At 29.4% G+C, this 20,693-nt stretch overlaps 1 protein-coding gene across 3 annotated transcripts in view; it reads left to right on the top strand.

The window, feature by feature from the left end:
- Window positions 1-20,693, top strand: part of LOC129917148 (uncharacterized) — a 131,662-nt gene that overhangs the window by 31,332 nt on the left and 79,637 nt on the right. For all 3 annotated transcript variants that reach the window (XM_055997526.1, XM_055997525.1, XM_055997527.1), the window contains exons 7-10: window positions 4,017-4,697; window positions 10,451-10,873; window positions 11,026-11,209; window positions 18,628-18,884. In XM_055997526.1, coding sequence (XP_055853501.1) covers window positions 4,017-4,697; window positions 10,451-10,873; window positions 11,026-11,209; window positions 18,628-18,884 — 1,545 coding nt within the window. The remainder of the gene's footprint in view (window positions 1-4,016; window positions 4,698-10,450; window positions 10,874-11,025; window positions 11,210-18,627; window positions 18,885-20,693) is intronic.

Below are 20,693 nucleotides of genomic sequence, written 5' to 3'. Positions count from 1 at the left end.
AATGTGCATTGCAGGTTTCATGAACAGAAACTCCTGATCCCAACAGCGACTTTATTGGGTAAAACTGTAAAATTGTGGGTTTAAAATTTTTTTTTTGCAATCTTATCAAAAATTTTGGGTTGTTTTGCAAAACGGACTTAACGTTCAGATTCAGCATACCAAAATACATTAAGAAAGATTTTTTTTCGCTTTTTTGGATGACTTTTGACAGATTGAAATTGCTATAAAAACCGAATACGGACGTCTTCGGGTGAGATTTTTTTTGAAAACTATTGCTGAGATTTAACACTATCTAACGAAACCCATCCGCCAACAGAGGCAAACAGAGGAATTAGTTAAAACCTTATGTGAACATAAAAAGTCACTAAAATGTAATGTTTTTTGTCAAAAAAATCGTATTCAATTCTTTTTCGCTAAACTAATGTACCATATTGTTTGTCAATTTATTTTAAGCCTATTTACAAAAAAAGTTGGTTCAAACCTTGAAATTATACGGTAAATGCATCATTTTTAAACTACTTGTATTTTTATCAGTTTTCACTATTTTTCAACTTTGAGCGATAATCTCCAGGCCCAAAATTTTTTTTTTGAAAAACAGTTTTCATTTTCTGATTCTTCAACTAATTTACTGTTAGAAACACGTGCAGTATCAAAATAAATCGTACTTCTGAAATATGGGTTTTTTCCGCATTTTCCCCACTATGTGGAGAGTCGTGGGCCAAAATTCTGAGACTCTTTTTTGACGTTTCTTTTTCCACTCTTTCTTTTTTCAACATTCCCTTTCATTCTTTTTGCTTCTTGGTGGAATACAACAACAACAATACTTAAATCAAAAGAGAAATGTCAAATTTGAGTCTTTGACTCAAGAGGCATCGTGTAATAGTACGCGCCTCACAGAATGATTATAATCATAATTATCAAAAGAAAATTCGAAAAAAGAGTCAAGCCATTTGAGGCTTCATGTAATAGCTGACTATAAATAAGAGACTTAAAATAAGTGACACAGTTTTTTCTTTGAAATATTAAAATAACAAATTAGCATGCTTTTCTTTTATTACATACTTACCTATTGTGCCAATACAATTTTTAAAACTTCTGCCTCACTATGACCATGCAATTTCCCAGGTTGGCAAAAATTGAAGATTCAGAGTTGATTTAAGCTCGGAACCGTCCTTAAATTTAACAGAGTTAGGTAATCGCCTGAAACAATTTTTTTTTTTTTTAAGTAGGTACTCATCGAGTTCTCATCGACTTGTAGTAGCTTCGGATGAAAGGAAACTACTTCTTTGAATTCTTAAATAGAACTGATTTATTTTTATTTTTTAAGCACTATTTATATTAAAAAGTTTGTTTACATTCGATAAACAAACTTTGCACAGAATAGGTGATTAATATAAAATTTGTTCTTAAAGTAAAATAATATTTGAAAATGATTTTAAAACTAAGTGGATTTTATGAATTTCATGAATCGCCACAGTACTCGCCCTCTAGTGACAACGATATCTGTCTGGAATATGGACATGTCTACCGCTTCTTGTAGTCTGAGTGGTTGGAAACCTTGAAGCAGATGTCCTGACCGAAGTTCGAGATGTAGTCACCAGCCCTCCTGCTACAGAAAAATACAATGGTCTGAAGAATCGACTTCTAGCAGCGTTTCAAGAATCTGAGCAGAAAAGACTCCAGACCCTTCTCAGTGGCATTACTCTCGATGGAAGACGACCAACTCAGCTGCTTTCTAAGATGAGAGAGCTTGCGTCTTCATATCACGTCGGGGTCACCAATGTAGTAGCTTCGGATGAAAGGAAACTACTTCTTTGAATTCTTAAATAGAACTGATTTATTTTTATTTTTTAAGCACTATTTATATTAAAAAGTTTGTTTACATTCGATAAACAAACTTTGCACAGAATAGGTGATTAATATAAAATTTGTTCTTAAAGTAAAATAATATTTGAAAATGATTTTAAAACTAAGTGGATTTTATGAATTTCATGAATCGCCACAGACTCTTCCTTATCTTGGCAATTCTTCCCCAATCCATTCCAAAAGGATTAATATATAAAAATAATGTTACTAGCTATGTTAGCTGTGTACCTAATAAGGTGGACCAAAAAAATCATCTTTTTATTATTCATACCGATAACTTGTTTTCTCGACACAAAATAATGCTACCCTAATTTTTTCAGAGTTTTTCGATGATGTTTAGGGGTTGCGCGCACCCCGTTATTAAAAAAAAAATAAGCTCTTCTAGTATTGAGTATCAATAGACCTACTTACCTTAATTTTTCTTTTTTCAAAAAAAAAATATTTTTGACTGATTCACAGGCGTTAGAAGTCAAAATTAGTCATAAATGCTGGGAAAAAAGCCTTAAAACTATGTTTTAAAATTATTTTTATCGTATTCCTCATTAAATTTACTATAAAAACCGTGCTTTTATATTGCTCTTTCTTTCTTCTTAAATTGATAAAAAAAAATAATTTTTAAAAAAGATCGTACCAAAACAAGTGAAGGAAAAATGGGGGAGGGTACTATATCTTGGGCGCCGAGATTCGATAACGGTATTTTGTAGAGGAGTTAAATACGATCATTTTTTCTATAAGAGGGGTGGTCTATCTGCCTTTGTTTAGGCGGGAATGGCAATTTTCTAAAAAATGACTTTAAATATAATACAAAAAAATATTAAAAAACAATGGCAACACTTACAGTTATGAATGATACCTTTTTCAAAAGGTAATTTTGAAGTAAAGTTATTTCAATTAATTGTTTTTGAAATAATCGATTTAAAAGTAAAAAATTGGGGAAAAAAAATTTAAAAAACACATTAAATACTATTTTTGTCAAGATTGTGGATTACAAATTACAATACCAAAAATGGCTGATAAAATAAAGTGTCACAATTGATTCCTTATCAAATACTGAAGTCCATATGTTTTAATACTTTTTAGTTTTTGAGAAAATTGAAAAATAAAAAAAAACTTCTTTACATAACCAATTTTGTTCAAAATTTATTGAAAATACATACTTTCTTTTTATCTTATAAATTCAAATTAAAAAAAATCCTTTTTGAAAAAAAAAATATTTTTTTTTAAATATTTTGTACTCTCATTTTGTTTTCGCAAAAGCTTATCAAGTACTTTCTACCAAGTCGTGCAATAATATGTTTTTGTTAATGCAAATTCTTTTTTATTTTGAATACAATTTTTTCAATCCAATAAAAAAGCGAAAGCTAGTATAATATACATTTACAATTTAATGATTCTAAAAAAAAAATATGTAAAAAAAGCTCAGAAATTTAGTTTCACGATACCCAATAAGATTGTTCAATGGACTTTTTTTTATCTTCAAATCTAGAAAATTTAAGCTTAATATTGCTTAACTAACGTCATGCGTCTATACAGCTTGTCCTTGTAAATAATGTCATACCCGGCCTTGAAATAGATGAACTTTTGAAGCCACACTGATAAGGCCTATCAGATTGTTAACTAAGAACTTCAGACATAAACATAATCAGAGTAAGTCAGAAAAATAAGCAATCTGATGCTTCTGTAGTTACCGAAGTTCTGGGGGTCTCCTTTTTAAGGATTGGGCATACAATTCAAAGAATTAATTAATTGCATTTTTATAACGACTTGACTATGCGCCCCAAGGGATTTACCAGCGTTTTAGGTTTAAATGTCAATTTAGTTTTCAGAATCGGAAGCAATTTTTTAGTTGGGCGAAGTACAAACAAAATACAGCACTGCTCTTATTTAAAAAGTTCGATTTTTCAAAAGAAAAAAAAAAAAGATAGTTTCAACTTTAATGGAGTGGGCATTGAAAAGAAAAAAGTTTTGTTTGGATTCCTCCTGGTGAAGTTGTCAGTCTCCTTGCCCCTTTCCACCCTCTCCTTCTCTAACTAACTGACTATCATTGATGTTTTTTTTTTTTTTTTTATTTAGTTTGCATATACTATGTATTCTTAAAATGTCTTATTGAATTTATATTTATCTTCTTCTTCTCTCTGCGAATTTCACAGGGTCTGCAGGACGATATTCACACAGTGGTCATACATGCCCTGAATGCGCTTGATAAAATATTTCCTTTGCTCATGTCCAAATATTTGACTGCGTCCTTCATTCAAAAAATGCCAGCCTTTAATAGTAAAAGCTGTAGCAGTCCAACTAAAAGTCACCAACATTCACCGGATGAAACTTATGACATTGGAGTGAGTAATGGCAGCGACTACCACAATCAAAATCAAAACCAGAATCGTCTGAACCAAAACCTCGACGACCACTTATTGTATGCTGATGATGATACACTTATTGGGAATCTATTGAAATGTTTTGAAGTCGACCACAACCAAAGTAATGGAAAATCGGGAGTTGCTGCAACCAACAACGACTATGACAACGACGAAAAAGTCAATTGTAGTGGCAGTCCTATTCGTCGAAATTCTGCATCTGCATCGGCCGATCAGGACCAAAACCAGGACCACCAACATCAGAGCCATCAACAACCACGAATACGACGAGAACGACAAGTAGCTGATGGAGATTTTTTCATCATATCCCCGAAATTGCTATTGAGCAAACTACGCCTGTGCTATCACAATAAATATTGGTTGGTCCTGAATAAATACGCTGAAGTTATATCGAATCTGGACTATGATGCAATTCGAGAATATTACGGAAATGATATTGCAAGTACTTATGAGGTGAGTTTTTTTTTGCGTTGGTCCTTTTTTTTCAGTTTTTTTTTCTTGGGTTTGTATAAAGTTTCAGCCTCTTATTATGTTGAGGGAGCCATCCGCATATACGGCCATAGAAGAGGTAGGACCATATCATCAATGGGAAAGGATTTTTGTGATTTTTCAAATTTATTTTAAATTGATTGAAAGTAGGTACCTACGTTTATCCTTGCCATGTGGAGAGAAGTGGTCGGTTTGTTGGTTGAATAAAGTTGGATTTATATATTTATTTATTTACCCCTTTGATCTGAGAGAGAGTTGGTTGGTTTCGAATTTTATTCTTTTTTTTTTTTTAATTTTTTTTAAATGTCCTGTTTTGTTTGGTTTTTGAAGGTATAGCAGACGCACAGTAAGAGTATAGTATATCCAATACCTCATTCAATATAAACTGATGAAATCAATTGTTTTTTTTTTTTGAGATAAATGAAATTGATCCACAATTGAAAAGCCACTCGGTCGAATTGTTAAGTAAATTTTTCCAGAAGGCTTATCGAATAGGTCTGTAGTAGGTTTACAAGGAAGGAAATCAAAATAAACGTTTTAAAATAATTTTTTTTTCTGTATGTTTTATTTGTGTACCTACGTAGAAAAATCAAAGAAGAATAATTGTAAAAGCTGTTGTCTAAGATGGAAATTCGAAAAGCCTATTGAGTAGCACGTGCGTTTAGATTTAGAACACAATAGGGTAAGAATTTGAAGTTTCGGTTCATTCATATTCTGGTAATTATCTATCTGGAAATTAGCTGCTGTTCCAAATTTTACTTAATTTCAACAGCTCAAAGGATTGCCACCCTGTGCTTTTGTTCACTCTAAGGCATAATGGAACATCAAAAATTACCGTCGAAAAATTTTAGTCTTCATAAGAGGCAGTACACAAATAGCATTCAAAAAATTTTACCTCTTGAAGATATAAACATTCTTGAAAAAAATTGCCCCATAAGAATAATTTTAGACTCCAGTAAAAAAAAAGAGGTTGTCTGTAAAGCCGGTTTACGGACGATGATTTTACGTGATAACGTCGTAAGAGAACAGGTTGTGTGCTTTTGTTTAAAATGAGTCAATTGAAGCGTTTTTTTTATTTCAAACAATCATAATTTACAAGAAAAAGCTAAAAAAAATTACCTTTTTTCTTTTCTCATTATATTAATTTTTTTATTTTAAAAGCTTACAAAAAAAATATACCATTAAAAAGCCAAATATTTCTTCTAAAGAATAAAACCATTTTTAAATTTTTGTAACGTGCAAAAAGTATTAAAATAATTTATTGAAAACAATAATTTCTTATGAAAAAAGTGAAAAAATCACTTCACACAAAAACTCATATTTTTGATAAAACAACCTATAATAAATTGTATACCACCTGAAAGCTTATTGTTTCAGCTCAAAATATATATATAAATCATGTCTATTAGTCATCTACAAAAAGAGCTAGAATTTTTTGAACTCGATCAATTTTCATCAAAAAAGGCAAAAAAACATATAACTTTATCTTCTCACGGTATTGAATCAATTTTTTCAATGACAACCTATAAAAAATTGTATATCATGCGAAAGCTCATTACTTAACCTTTCAAATGACGTTTCAATCTTATTTCTGCGATGCCTAGAAAAAAATTTAAAATTTTTTAAAGCCAACCATGTCGAAATTCCAAACTAAGATTACGGTACTTCCCACAGTGGTGGCTGTTCATGATCAACAGATCTCCACAGGTGTTTTGAGGTATTTTGCAAGTTTTTTAATTTAACATTGTTTAGCTTGTACTGAATGTAAAGTTATGTGTGATATATGAAATGAAAGGTAATATCATCAGGATACTCAATGATGTTAAATTAAATTTTTATTTGCTCTGGATCAAAAGATATAATCTGTTAAAAAATAGAACTTTATTTTACCGTTATCTCAAAATTGTGTTTACCAAATTGATTGAAATTTTGCACAAATATAGTCCTGTTATCTATCTACAATATAACTTTCATTTATTTATCAAAAGATTTAAATAAAAAACAGTTAAAAACGGGTTATTCAGTCAAAAATCATTTTAAAATACCAATTTTTTGCACATGTATGCGCACAGTCATAGACTACATTGTCTATAAGTTTGAGATTTTTTGAACGCTACGAAAAATTTAAAAAAATAAAAACTCACCAAAAAATACCCCAAAACAAGTAGATGTTTTTCAAAAATTCATATTTCGAAACGCAGAGACTTAAAAAAAAATCCGTATTAGACCCCTAATTTTTTTTCGAATTACGTTTTTAAAATTGTCAAAAAAATGTCCCCTGCCTATAATCACTTATTCGTCAAAGGTCTACTTTATATTTTAGTTTTAGAAAACCATTTATAACTTGGTTTTGGAATTTTTTAGAATTTTTTTTCAATACCATTGTCAGTCTTGTAATAAATTTATCTATCGATTAAAAAAAATTCAACTCTTTACATTGTCGTGTTTAGAAAATAGCCAATTTTTTGCAATTTTGTTTTACCCCTATTTACCCTATTAAAAGACGGCTTGGCAACCGTAGTTATACACAACTGTGCTAGAAATCAGAACCACCGTATTTGACGCATCGGTCTTCCTTTACAGAATCGGCATGGTTAATTGGCTTTCAATTAAAAAAAAAACTTTAAAATAGATAAACTGTAGGTATTGCCGGTGGACGGGCATTTTTAACCGAAAATTGAAATAATTTGGTCGAAAAAATCTCGAGTCAATTATTCTGATGTAGGTACTTATACCAATGCAAATTCTGACTCTAATTACACTGGTCGGCAAAAAACAAAAAAAAAAGTCTGGAGCAAGAACTCTGTAAGGTGATTTTAATTAACTTGAGTGTGCTGAATTCAAAGCTGTTAACAGATTTATTCCATCACGTCTAGTTTTTGAGCTCTGCTCATCACTATTTTCGCTATAAAGTTCCAAAAACTAATCTTGAATGAAATGTTTTTTTTTTTACTTTTGATCTTAAATATATAATTTTCCGTTATATTTTGCCTTTTTTATACAAATCAGGAATCCAAAACTGGAATTTACTTCAAATCTGCTTCAAAAAACCAGAAGTTCACTATAGCAAATATATTTTGGAAAATAGTTTTGAAAAAAAAAAAAAATATTTAAGATAACAAAATATGGCTTTTGGAGATTGCATAAGTAGTTTTGCAAAAAGAAATTTAACGGTGATGAAATTCAACGCCAAAAGTACCAAAAAATGCGTTTTTGACCTATTAATATTCAAATATTTCGAAAACGTGACGTGCCAGAAAAATTTTGACTTCGGATTCGGAATCAGCACACAAAAATCCTTTCGAAAAGTATGGCTTGGTTTAAGCTCTATTTTCGTTGCCGACCAGTGTTATTATATATTCATTTTGTAAGTAGTGTTAATTTTTTTTAAATTTGAAGATATTGATTTTTCTTCATTCTTCATTCTTCATTCATCATCATCATCATCTGCTTTCGTATTGAATGATATCCATTCAAAAATCTACAACATGGCTTATAAAAGTCACCGAAGCAGACTGAATCGATTTTCTTACGTCACACCTACTTATTACATCTTTTAAATACCTTATTTAGTGATTAGTTCACAATCCAGAAGAAAAAAAAAATGAAGTAACTATGTCACACCCGTTACAATGGAAATACCAAATTCGGTATTTTTTCACAAGCGAAAAATTAAAAAAAAAGTCAATTTTTTATAAATTTGAAAAAAATTAAAAATTTTTTTGAAAATTTTACTACACGTTGGGCAGGAAGCATCGATAGGTATCACAAAAATGTCGACAAAAACTGCAAGTTGGGTTGTATTCGTTGATGATTATACGTCCAAAATCCGTTGGAATTGAAATCCTAGCTGCTCCTTTTCAAAAGTTATTCATATTTTTGTATTTCTAATCGGGACAATTTGGAATGAAAATCTTGGGGAGAGTACGATAACTTAGGCGACAAGAATTGATAACTGTATTTTGTAAAGGAGTTTAATGCAATAATTTTTTACTATGGGAGGGGGGGTCCATCTCGCCCCGTTTAGGCGGGAGGGGCAATTTTCTAAAATATCACTTTTAATACAAAAAAAAAAAAATTATTTAAAAACAACGGCAACACTTACAGTTATGAATGATACCTTTTTCAATTTATTTATTTTATTGATTTATTTCATATTTAAATTTACAATCTTGGTAAAAATTGTATTTAACGTGTTTTTTTTCAACTTTTTTCCCAAAGTTTGACTTTGAAGTTGATTATTTCGAGAACAATTAATTGCAATAATTTGATTTAAAAATAAGAATCAAGTGTACAATTCTGGCTTTTGAAAAAGGTATCATTCATAACTGTAAGTGTTGCCGTTGTTTTTAAATAAGTTTAGAAAATTGCCCCTCCCGCCTAAACGGGGCGAGATGGACCCCCCCTCCCATAGTAAAAAATTATTGTATTAAACTCCTCTACAAAATATCGTTATCAATTCTTGTCGCCTAAGTTATCGTACTTTCCCCAAGATTTTTATTCCAAATTGTCCCGATTAGAAATACAAAAATATGAATAACTTTTGAAAGGGAGCAGCTAGGATTTCAATTCCAACGGATTTTGGACGTATAATCATCAACGAATACAACCCAACTTGTAGTTTTTGTCGACATTTTTGTGATACCTATCGATGCTTCCTGCCCACCGTGTATGGTAATTTGTTTCCTATTAATTTTTTTTTTGTTACTGAAATCGTCTTTCTCATTTACGAGAACCTCAGAAATAAAAATGGTTCTCCAGTAGGTTAGGTACCGTAAAAATATTTTTCTATTTTTATTGTATTACAGCTTAGTACCTTTAGTTATTGAGCACACTAGTAACATCAAGGACTACAGGACAGCAACATTTTCAAAAGTCAGTTTTTTTATATTTCGACTTTTATGGCCAGCATCTTCCTTTGTAGTTACTTTAAGAAGTTTGACCAAATAATGTTTAATATTTTGAGCTGAATTGTTGTTGTCTGATTACCTTTTCTCTATCGACCAACAGAAATTGAAATCATTTATATTTTTATACCTTAGACTTGAAGGAACAAGTGATCATAATATTGTATTAGTAAAGTAATGTAGTAGTAAACTAAGTAGACTAAAACTCCATTAAATCTCTACCTCTAAAAACTTAAAAAAAAAACTAGATCTTTTAATGCATAGAATTCAATTATAATATTTGACCAAATCCTTTCAATATTCCTACTTTCTTTCCCCATTCTATCAATACTTTGTTGTAGGTACGCATTTCATCAATAATATTTGTATTTGTATTTGACAAATTTCCAAAAATAGCCTTATCTGTCATTGCATACCTATCACTATCAATTTTTCATAAGAAAAACCAAAACGAAACGAACAAAAACCTCCAACTCTTCTTCTTTGACTTTATCAGTCAGCAAAATAAATTGGTTCCACTCGTGTAAACAAATTTTGCTCCCTTTTTCCGAGTTTCCATTTCCAGCGAAAACAAACTTAATAGCTGATTCAATGTAGTTTCTGTGGTTTCAATTTGTTGGTTTATGGCTTTTTATGTTTAGGAACCATTCCATCTGTTTTCACTTTTTTTTTCTCATACCTTTTCAATGCCCTCCAAACGAACGAAAGAAAATTCAAGAAAATAAAAATATTTTTTTTTTATATATAAAAAAATTCTTCTCCCTTTTTTTTCCTACGCGATGATAATAATCAATCTTCTTTGTGGCACAGAATACATTTCTGGACGAACTCTTGCAACTTGTTGGCGACGATGATTCTCGCGTCAGGGAGCACACCGCTGATTGCTTGTGCCGTTTTATTATTCAAATATCAGGCTACTATAGTCGACGACGAACAACGGAGATGGCTGAAAGGACTCTATCCACCACCACGGCACCAACAACAGCAGCAGGACCAACAGCAACAGCCGGACGAGGAATGGTTACGTCTTCTTCGATAGAGCTCTATCGTACCAATTTCAATTTGTTGTGGGACTTCTACGACTATCGCTTCTTCCAAAGCATGTCGATTCCAATCCGTGATTTACTCACGGAACACAGTCGCTCGGCGCGATTGGCAAATGGCGAAGTTTTGGCCAAAGTTTTGTACAGACTCACAAATAAACTGATGGAGTTGAATGATAGAAACTTGCAGGTAAGTGTGTGCGATGCGACCATGAAGGAGACGAGTGATCGTAGTCAATATAGAACATAGTTGTTATTGGTAGTTTTTGGTTTGGAATCCAATTTGACCCTGTTTTTTTTTTTTTTTTTTTCTTGCATTTTTTATATGATTCTACCTCACAGTGTGGCATTATTTATGCACTGAAAGTCCTGTTGAAAGCATTCAACTTTTTCGATTTCCGCGAGATTTGGACGGAGTTCAACTTTGTGGAGATTTGCTTCAAGTTCGCTTATCATAACTACGCGACAGCATTGGATTTAAATTGCCAGAATGACCTAATGGAAGTCACAACAACACTGATTGCAGGTGAGTAGGACAAGGAAATAAAATAAGATTTGTTTTTTTTGTATTTTTTTTTTATACTTGTAGAGATTTTATATTTTTTCTTTTAGACTTTTAGAAAATAAGACGGCACAAATGTAGGTCGTATGTATAATGAAGGTTCTTCTTTTTAGGTTATATTACTTTAAAATTTTATTTTAAAGTTAGGAAAAACATTTTTAAGGGATTATAAGACATTTTGAAGTAAAAACTTATGTTGTAAATAAAATACCAAAAAATGCATTTTAAGTTAAAAGTTAAACTTATTATGTAAAAATCAGCAAGACTTATAATAAATAAAATAGATTCGAAACATCATGTGAATACAATCCAAAACATGTGAAATTTTGTGAAAGTGCTGAAGTTGGGTATGATAACCAAGAACCAAAAGAGATTAGATTTTACAACTTAAATTTTATTTCGGAGCAATGAGTTAATAGTATTCATGTGTTTAGGGTATTTTTTAAAGCTGAACTTTCTTTTTTTTTTTGTATACAAAACATTTTTTAGATTCAAGTTGAAAAAACGTTAAGTTGCTAAAAAATAAAATAGAATATATATTTGCCACTAGCAAATTTGTGTTCAGAAATCCACAAAAACATTTTTGTCTCCATAACATTCAATTATACTAAAACATCAAAAATATGGAAAAGAGTAGAGACAAATTATGAGCTTTAAAGAACAAAAAATATTATGATTTAATAACCTAAATTTCTTTTAAACACTTTCACTCTTATACCTCATAGTTCCCCAGCCGCGTCGAAAATTTTCGTGGCGATACTTTGGCCTTTCGTGTCCCAAAATGTTAAAATGGCTTGGCATTGAAAAACTTTTTGACTTATTAATTTTTTCTATAGTTTCAAATATATAAAGCTTTTGATAAATCACATATGTATGTAAATAACAAAAACCTTTTCAATTTAAATGCAATTTTGTTATCCTCGGAGATTTTTTTTTTTTTTAATTTGAAAGTAAATTTAATTTTGCAATAAAAAGTAAGCCGGTTTTTTTTTCGCTAAATAAGCGTTTTTCCCTTCAGAAAAAAGTCTCCCAGGATTACCTGGGGAAAATAATAGATGATCCAGAATCAAGTTATAAGAAACTCCGCAATTTTATTTTTTTCCGAAACATCTCCGAATAATCGGTGCTATATTTGTTAATATTTCTTCATGAAAATTTTCTATTGCCATACTTTAATGTTACTTTGGCATTAATAAGTTTAGTTTAAAAACTTCACTTATTTTTTGGTACGAATTAACTAAACCTAAAAAAAACAGAAAAGACTGAACTTTTTTGTTTAAATATCTACTTTTTACCAGAATTTGCAAAAGCAGAATTTTAAATCAGAATTTCGAACCGCAGTTTTATGGTTTTCATTGTTTAATTCGTTAATCATAAGAATTAAGATACCTATACGATTAAAAAAATTTTAAAAAGCATTATAAGTGAAGGTTTTCCACTCTATATTACATTATTCTGTATCTTGGGAATGAATTCTAGATTTATGAGTCAATGTGGTGTATACGCAATATTTTATTCTATATAAAAATATACAATAAAGGTTCAACCTAAACATTATTGAATCCTTAATTAATTTCTATAAAATTGTCCAAAACAGCTTCAGGCATAAAAAATAATTAAAAAACTTTTCCCTATTTTTCTCTCAAAATTGTTTGCAATAAATAAAAATATAAATCTATATTTCAAATATTTGTGGACATTACATTGAATTTAGAACAGAAAAATGTCCTTAGAGTTTTAAAAATGATTTAGTAGTAAAGTGCAGTAAAGAAACTTTTTTAATGCGAGTACTTAGACATTCTTAATGTCAGACTATGATTTTTTATATTTATTTTATATCTTATATTCTCATACTTCTAAATGATCCGAAATTGTCCGAAATTTAAATTCTGCCTGAAACTTTCACAACAGTATTTTTGATATGCATTAACATCACTAAAAATTTTAATTTGATTTAAGTATTTTTTCAGATTGTAAGAGTGTATACAATTAGAACAAATAGTAAAATTAAAATAGTACATAAAATCAAGAAATAAAAAAAAAAAAAATTGTTCCACTCATGAAACTTAGCAAAAAGTTTTCTTTTGGGATAAGAACCAAGTACAAAAAAAGTCTATAAAAAAAAGTTGGGTCAAAGGGTGTTTTTTTTCGAAGACACAGTCAAATCTGTAATTGGTCCCAAAAAGCCAATGATTTATTTTATTTATGGTTTTGATGACAAATTAAATATTTGTAAATAAGTTGTTACACGTTTTACACGAATCATTGGCTTTTTAGGACCAATTACAGATTTTACTGTCTCTTCGAAAAAAAAACACCCTTTCACCAAAATTTTTTTTATGAAAACTCTTTATTCTTGCTTTCTTTCCCAAAATCAATGTTTTTACCAAATTTCATTAGGGTGACCCATCATTTTTGTTTTCACTCAAAAAAACACCCTGTTAACCATGATATTTTTATAGACACTTAAGATTTTTATTTCTTATCTTAAAAGTAACATAATTGCTAAATTTCAATAGGGTACCACTAGTATTACTCATATTACCCATATTTTCTTTACTTCTAAAAAAACACCCTTTCACATAAAAAATATTTATAGACTTACATTATTCGTAGTTCCTATGGGAAAGAGAACATATTTAATGAATTTCCCTATTTCCCAAAAAAACACCCTTTAACCTAAAATATTTTTATAGACTTTTTGAGTTCTTGCTTTCTGTTATAAATGAAACATTTTTACCAATTTTCATTGGTGTAACAATTGTTTCCCAGTTTTTGTGGTACTAATTCCGAATTTCATCATTTCTTAACAAAAAAAAACACCCTTTCACTCAAAATAATTTTTTACTTTTTATTGATTCTTAATTCTTATACCAACCAAAACTATTTCACCAAGTTTTAAAAAATTAATAAAATATAAGTTAGCTTTCTCACACACAACTTAACCTATCAAAAAAACAACCTTTCACCCAAAATATTTTTAAAAACTTTATGAATCCTTTGTCTTTGCTTTATTTAAAACCTTCATCCCAAATTTTGTCAGTGTAGCATGTTTTTCACATGGGTTTCGGTTATATTTTACCTGTTGAGGTCAAAAAACAAGCACCCTGGTTTTTAATCGGAAATAACTTTTCTTAGAGCAATCGTATTGACTTTATTTTTATGTCATTAGATTCAGCATCAAAAAATACCTTGAAAACATGTGTCATATGATGATATTCAACAAACAATTTTTTTCAGTATATTTTTACTTTCACCCCCTCTTTCTTGTCCGCGAAAAAACAAACTTCCACCCAACTTTATTTTATAGACTTTTTTTGTACTTGGTTCTTAGCCCAAAAGCAAACTTTTTGCCAAGTTTCATGAGTGGAACAATTTTTTTTTTATAAATGCCTATTTTACCTGTACTAAAAGTGTTTTCAAAATATATAATTTATAAATATAAGTGTCGAATGCAATAATTTTTCCTCATATTAATAAAACATTTATCTATAAAATAAATGAATAATATTAACACTTTGTACTTTTTTTTTTTTTGGATTTCACATTCAAACAATTACCATTTATAATAATTTAATATGCATATATGAAAGAAAATCTCATAAATCTCCAAATTATTGGTTCTTCAATTAACACAACTCAACATTAAAAAAAAAGATAATTAAAATAAACGCAATAAAAAAGTGCGAATCCTTTATCAACACACACGCACACTTACACATTATTCTTCATTGATGGTTGGTTGCTAGGTTACATCATCATTAACCATAATTACAAAGGTGAAAACACAATTAAAACCTTTATCAATATACATAAGTATTGATTATTAATAATCTGAATTAAATTTATCGGAAAATTACGAATCATTTAATTTACCACCTTTTCAACCACACATAATTGTTGCAATTAAATTGATATTAATTTATTACTCAAACATAAAAAAAAAATAATAAAAAATATCAAAAAAAAAAAAATAAAAAAAAAATACTTATGCATAGCTAACTTTCAACATCTAAATAATAACTTAAATGATTCGACAGACAACAAAAAAATCTGTTAATTAAATTTTGCCACATCAACCCACATTATTGCATATATTTTTTTATTTATTTAATTTGTTTCTTTTTTTTTTCAATTTAATGTCTAAATTTTTTTATACCTACCGTATCAATTGCACCACTAAACTGTTGTCGTTCGTGGGCGTTAGCAGTCGCCACCGACCGATCGATCGATGTGGGCAGGTTGATTAAATAAAAACTGTTGCATTATATAAAAATCTGAATAAAAAAATTAAAAAAACTTAATTTAGTGTTTTTTTTTTATATAATTATTTGTTATTGAATTTAAAAATTCATACTTGAGGTGGCCATGCTTTCTGATTTTTTTTTTCACCTGGTACATGCTTTTCAAAATATATCCAGGCCAGTTATGAAATAAGAGTCGTACCGTTTTTAATTAATTTTTTTGGAAATTAACACCCTTAAAATCTTGTTTCGACTCAACCTACACGCTCTAGTTTTTTTACAGCCAGAAAGTTAACAAGAGCAATAGGAAACGTCAAAATGAGTATCAAAAATTGTTTACCCGAGACTCACATGGTACAAAATCTTCCTTTTCATCTTTTCAAACTTTTTTATCTTATCTCGCGCTTTACGTTTTTGTGTTAGAGCAGACGAACCAACTTTTAAAGTTTTAAAGGGAATATAAAAGTTAATGTGCCATATTCATCAACACTGTCTAAGCCGCTTCTAAATAAAATGCACGACTGTTGCTTAAATTTTTAAGACTTTTTATATAGAAATTTGGGAAATGTAGGTATGTATATAAAAACAAAACAAAAAATATTGAAAAAAAAAATATAAAAATCGGTTTAAAAAAAAAAAATAAAAAAAAATCTGGAATCAAATTGCTCTCCAAAACAAGTATGCAGTTTTATTTGATATATTTAGGTGCATTTTTAGAAAAAAAAATTTTCAAATTCGTTAGAGCCGTTTTTTAAAAAAACTAATTTTTTATAAATATTTTTTTGGAAAAAAGTTTTAAAATAAAATTGGTATGCCATTTTGTAGAAATCACTAATCAATACCTAAAAACAAAATTTCAAAAAAATTCAATATCCCGTTTCGAAAATTTGATTTTTGAAAAAAAAAATTTTCAAATTTTTTTTAAAAATCCAAAAATTGTTTTTTTCGTAATTTTATTTGTGGCTTATATTAAAATTATGTAAATGCTTCTTCACAAAATGTTTTGTTCGGATCGGATTTAAAAAAAACCGGTTCTATGACAGGTACCGTTAATAATGATTTTCGAACAAAATTTTTTTCATTAGAAGATATCCCTTGTCTTAAAACTTACATTTTAAACAAAATCGTTGGAGCCGTTTTTGAGCAATTTCAATTTTACTAAAATCGGTATAATGACAAGTACCGTTGTTTTTGGTCCAAAAAGTGATACGAATATTTTCTAAACTGTTAAAGCAATCAATTTGATGTTAAGGAATTTTTTGTAGAACGTTTAAGCCCCTACAAGAATACATCTTATTAATTTGAAAATAATGAAGTTTCAGTGAATTGGAAAATTTGTAGGTAAAAGAAAAAATTGTTTTTATATTTTTTTTTTAACTTTGACCTCGAATATCTTTAGAATGGTTAGATTAATGAAAAAAGTTAATAAGACCTTATTTGTGGAACAATCTATTTCCTACAAGAATATGTCATGCGCGTTTGATTATTATAATTTTTCAATTTGTTACAAAATTAAGAACAAAAAACCAATTTTGAAAGATTTTCTCGATTTTTGGACCTCAAATATTTACTAAACGGTTTGATAATTGAAAAAAGTGTATAAGGCCTTTTTTGTAGAGCGTTCAATTTTCTACAAGAACATGTAAAAAAAATTTGCTAAAAAGGTCAATTAATAAAAAAACGATTTTTTTACGTATGTACAAGCTGGATGTAAAAATGGAAAATTGCGAAGCGGAGGATCTTCCCATTAATATTAAAAGTTCATATTTGGTGTGTATATTCTAGAGGTGTCTAGCAATCGATTTTTAGGAGTACAAAATCGAAAAAACGAATTTCAATTTTTTTGACCCACCCTAATAATTATGTATGATTATGATCATTCAATGCTACAATGAATACCTGAACAACCCAGGTAAATAGGAAATGATGCTATGCATAAACGGTCCCAAGTTCAAATGCCGTGCCGATGTTATAACACCATGATTGTGTTTAAAAGAGGCTATCGTGTGCTGAAATTTTGTATTCATTTTCCTGGTTGAGATCCTGGGCTTAATTTGATTTTTTTTTATAATATTCAAGCATTGTGCACTCAGATACCATGCAAATGAAATAAAAAGGCATTTAAAGTGGACAAACATTAAGTGGGGATTGGTAATTGCTGGTTCATTTATCTGAAAAACTTTTTATACGAATACGAATATTGGAACCAATGACCAATAAGAATTAAAAATAATGTCCTACGTTTCGTGCTTCCGTTTCCACGTAATCAGATCTATCCCTGATTCAATTGTTTTCGTAAATTAATTGCTTTGCTGACAACCACTTACTGGTGTATACCAATTTCTTTTTTTTTTATCTCATAGTTATTTAAAAAAAAAAACTAGAAAAGCAATGAGAAAAAAAAAAATACAAAATGGTCACCGTAAATGAATCATGCAACAATCCTTAACAAATAAATCAAAAACTTACCCATCGCATGCACCAGCACCGCGGAGCACCCTTCCCCAATCTAGATGCATAACAAAGTTTATTGGATTTAAATTGGAAAAAAATCCGATGCATAACAAATAAAGAGCAAATACCTCGAAACATAAATTAGCATCGGAAATGCTCGTAATATTTCAATTAATTAACAATCGAGTTTTATAGTTCTGGAGTTCAGGGTTTTCTTTTTTTTTTTTGTGTGTTTGTTTGCTCACAATAATTCCATCGTGGACTTTGTGTTCGATTCATTTTCATAATTTACCCTTCCTTTCCGCATGAACTGGTCGACTGACCAAGGCTATATTAACCCTTCATTTATATATAAAATCAAAGTGCCAACCCCTCTTTTAGGTGGAGGTCCTTTTTAAAATGCTAATAATAATAATAATAATTTCGACTTTCATAGCTTTGCCGATTTTATTTTGTTTGGTAATTGAGTTATGGTAATTCGATGCCGGGGATTCTTTACCGATTTATCACATACAGCAGCAGGACAATAAAACAAAATGTCCTTTTTTTTTGCATAGTTATTTTTTTTTATGTTTAATTCGTATTTGATTATGTTTTAATTTATTTCTTTTTAATTTTATACCTTATATTTTATTGCAAATAAATAATTTTTTTTTCATTGTTTTTTCTCTCTTTCATTTGCAGGCAATGTTTTAACAACAAATGTCAACAGCCACAATAGCTTTATCGATAATATATTGACACATACGATGAAAATAATTAATATCTACTACCACCTGTTCACCAATCAGAAGCCTTTGCTGTTTGCCAAAGTCCAACGTAATGATTTATTTTCCAATGCCAAAGAATTGGCTATTGTTAATAGTGTTGGTTATTTTGGAAGTGATTATGTTTATATTAAATTGTATAATATATTGAAAGCGGCTAATGATAGTTATAAGGTGAGTTCTTGTAGATATAAGTAGATTAGTAGATATTATAAAAAATATTTAAGAAAATATTCGGTAAATTATAAAAAAAATTATTTGATAGTGGAAAAAAGCCTGCTCTTCTTTTATATAATCTGATTTTAAAAGGTCTTAGCTCTTAGAAACATAATATACCTAATTTCTAAAACGTATAAAAAGACTCTTATTGTAGCTCAAAGTCCAGTGGACTCCTTTTACTGTAGTCCAATTTAACGGATTTTTCTTTCATTGTTAGTATTGAAAAGTTCTGAAATGCTCAAAATTAACGCTTTTGTTGTTGTTATTTAATTTTAAAGTACTATTTTCTTGTTTAAAACTTTTGTGAAAATTGTACAAATAAAATGAAATTAAAGGTTTAAATAGATTTATAAAAAAAAAAATCCTTCAAAAAATAGGACAAAAATTTTGTAAATTCATACATAATTCTGAAAATTTCAATTCAAAAAAAATTTCGTTAACAAAAAAACTTTGAAATTTAAAACTTTGGAATATAGAAATATGGATTTTGAAAACGAATTTTTGCATTTAAAGAGTTATGACCTAAATCCCAAAAATTAGCTGCGTTTTAAGGATAAATCAAAGGTCTTAATTTTTTGTGAGTTGAATGTACAAAAGAAAAAACAGCCAAAAACACACAAATCAACACCGTTCGATTGAAAAACAAAATTCTCTTATCTCAGATTTTCTTTTTCTTTCTAAAAGTACTAATTTATATAGAGATTTCAACGGTTTTTTGAGCGGAAATCATAAATAGTACAAAAAAATGGATAAGATATAAATTTAAAAAAAATATATTTTCGGACTTTCCTTTTATTTCTTATAATTTCCTTAAAAAATGTTGGTAACGGTTTCAAATTCGTTTTCAGCAACCCAAAAAATGTAAAGTCAACCACAAAAAGCAGTAACATCAGAACTTTTCAATTGTATGTATTTTAGTACAGGTAAAATAATACCTACATAAAATCAAGAAATAAAAAAAACAATTGTTACACTCATGAAACTTGGCAAAAAGTTTCCTTTTGGGATAAGAACCAAGTACAAAGAAAGTCTATAAAAAAAAAGTTGGGTGGAAGGGTGTTTTTTTCGCGGAAAAGAGGGAGGGTGTGAAAGTCAAAAATATACTGAAAAAAATTGTTTGTCGAATATCATCATATGACACATGTTTTCAATGTATTTTTTCATGCTGAATCTAATGACATAAAAATAAAGTCAATACGATTGCTCCAAGAAAAGTTATTGCCGATTAAAAACAAGGGTGCTTGGTTTTTGACTTCAACAGGTAAAATATGTAACCGAAACCCATGTGTAAAACATGCTACACTGATAAAACTCGGAATGAAGGTTTTAGATAAAGCAAAGACAAAGGATTCATAAAGTTCTTAAAATTATTTTTGGTGAAAGGGTGTTTTTTTTTGATGGGTTAAGTTGTGTGTGAAAAAGGTATCATAACAGCTGACTTACATTTTATTAATTTTTAAAACTTGGTGTAAATGTTTTGGTTGGTATAAGAATTAAGAATCTATAGAGTGCACATAATTATCTCGAGTGAATGGGTGTTTTTTTTTTTTTAAATAAATGACGAAATTCGAAATTAGTACCACCAAAACTGGGAAAAAATTGTTACACCAATGAAAATTGGTAAAAACGTTTCGTTTATAACAGAAACCAAGAATCCAAACAGTCTATTCAAATAAATATTTTAGGTCAAAGGCAGGGGCGTACACTCCCTTGGGGCAAGCGGGGCGACGCCCCGGGGCTCCCGACCGACCTCAGGCCCCCCAC

This window comes from Episyrphus balteatus, chromosome 3 (assembly GCF_945859705.1).
Source record: "Episyrphus balteatus chromosome 3, idEpiBalt1.1, whole genome shotgun sequence".
Classification (NCBI taxonomy): domain Eukaryota; kingdom Metazoa; phylum Arthropoda; class Insecta; order Diptera; family Syrphidae; genus Episyrphus; species Episyrphus balteatus.
The sequence above is the reverse complement of the archived record's forward strand: the minus strand, read 5'-3'. Positions and strand labels throughout refer to the sequence as shown.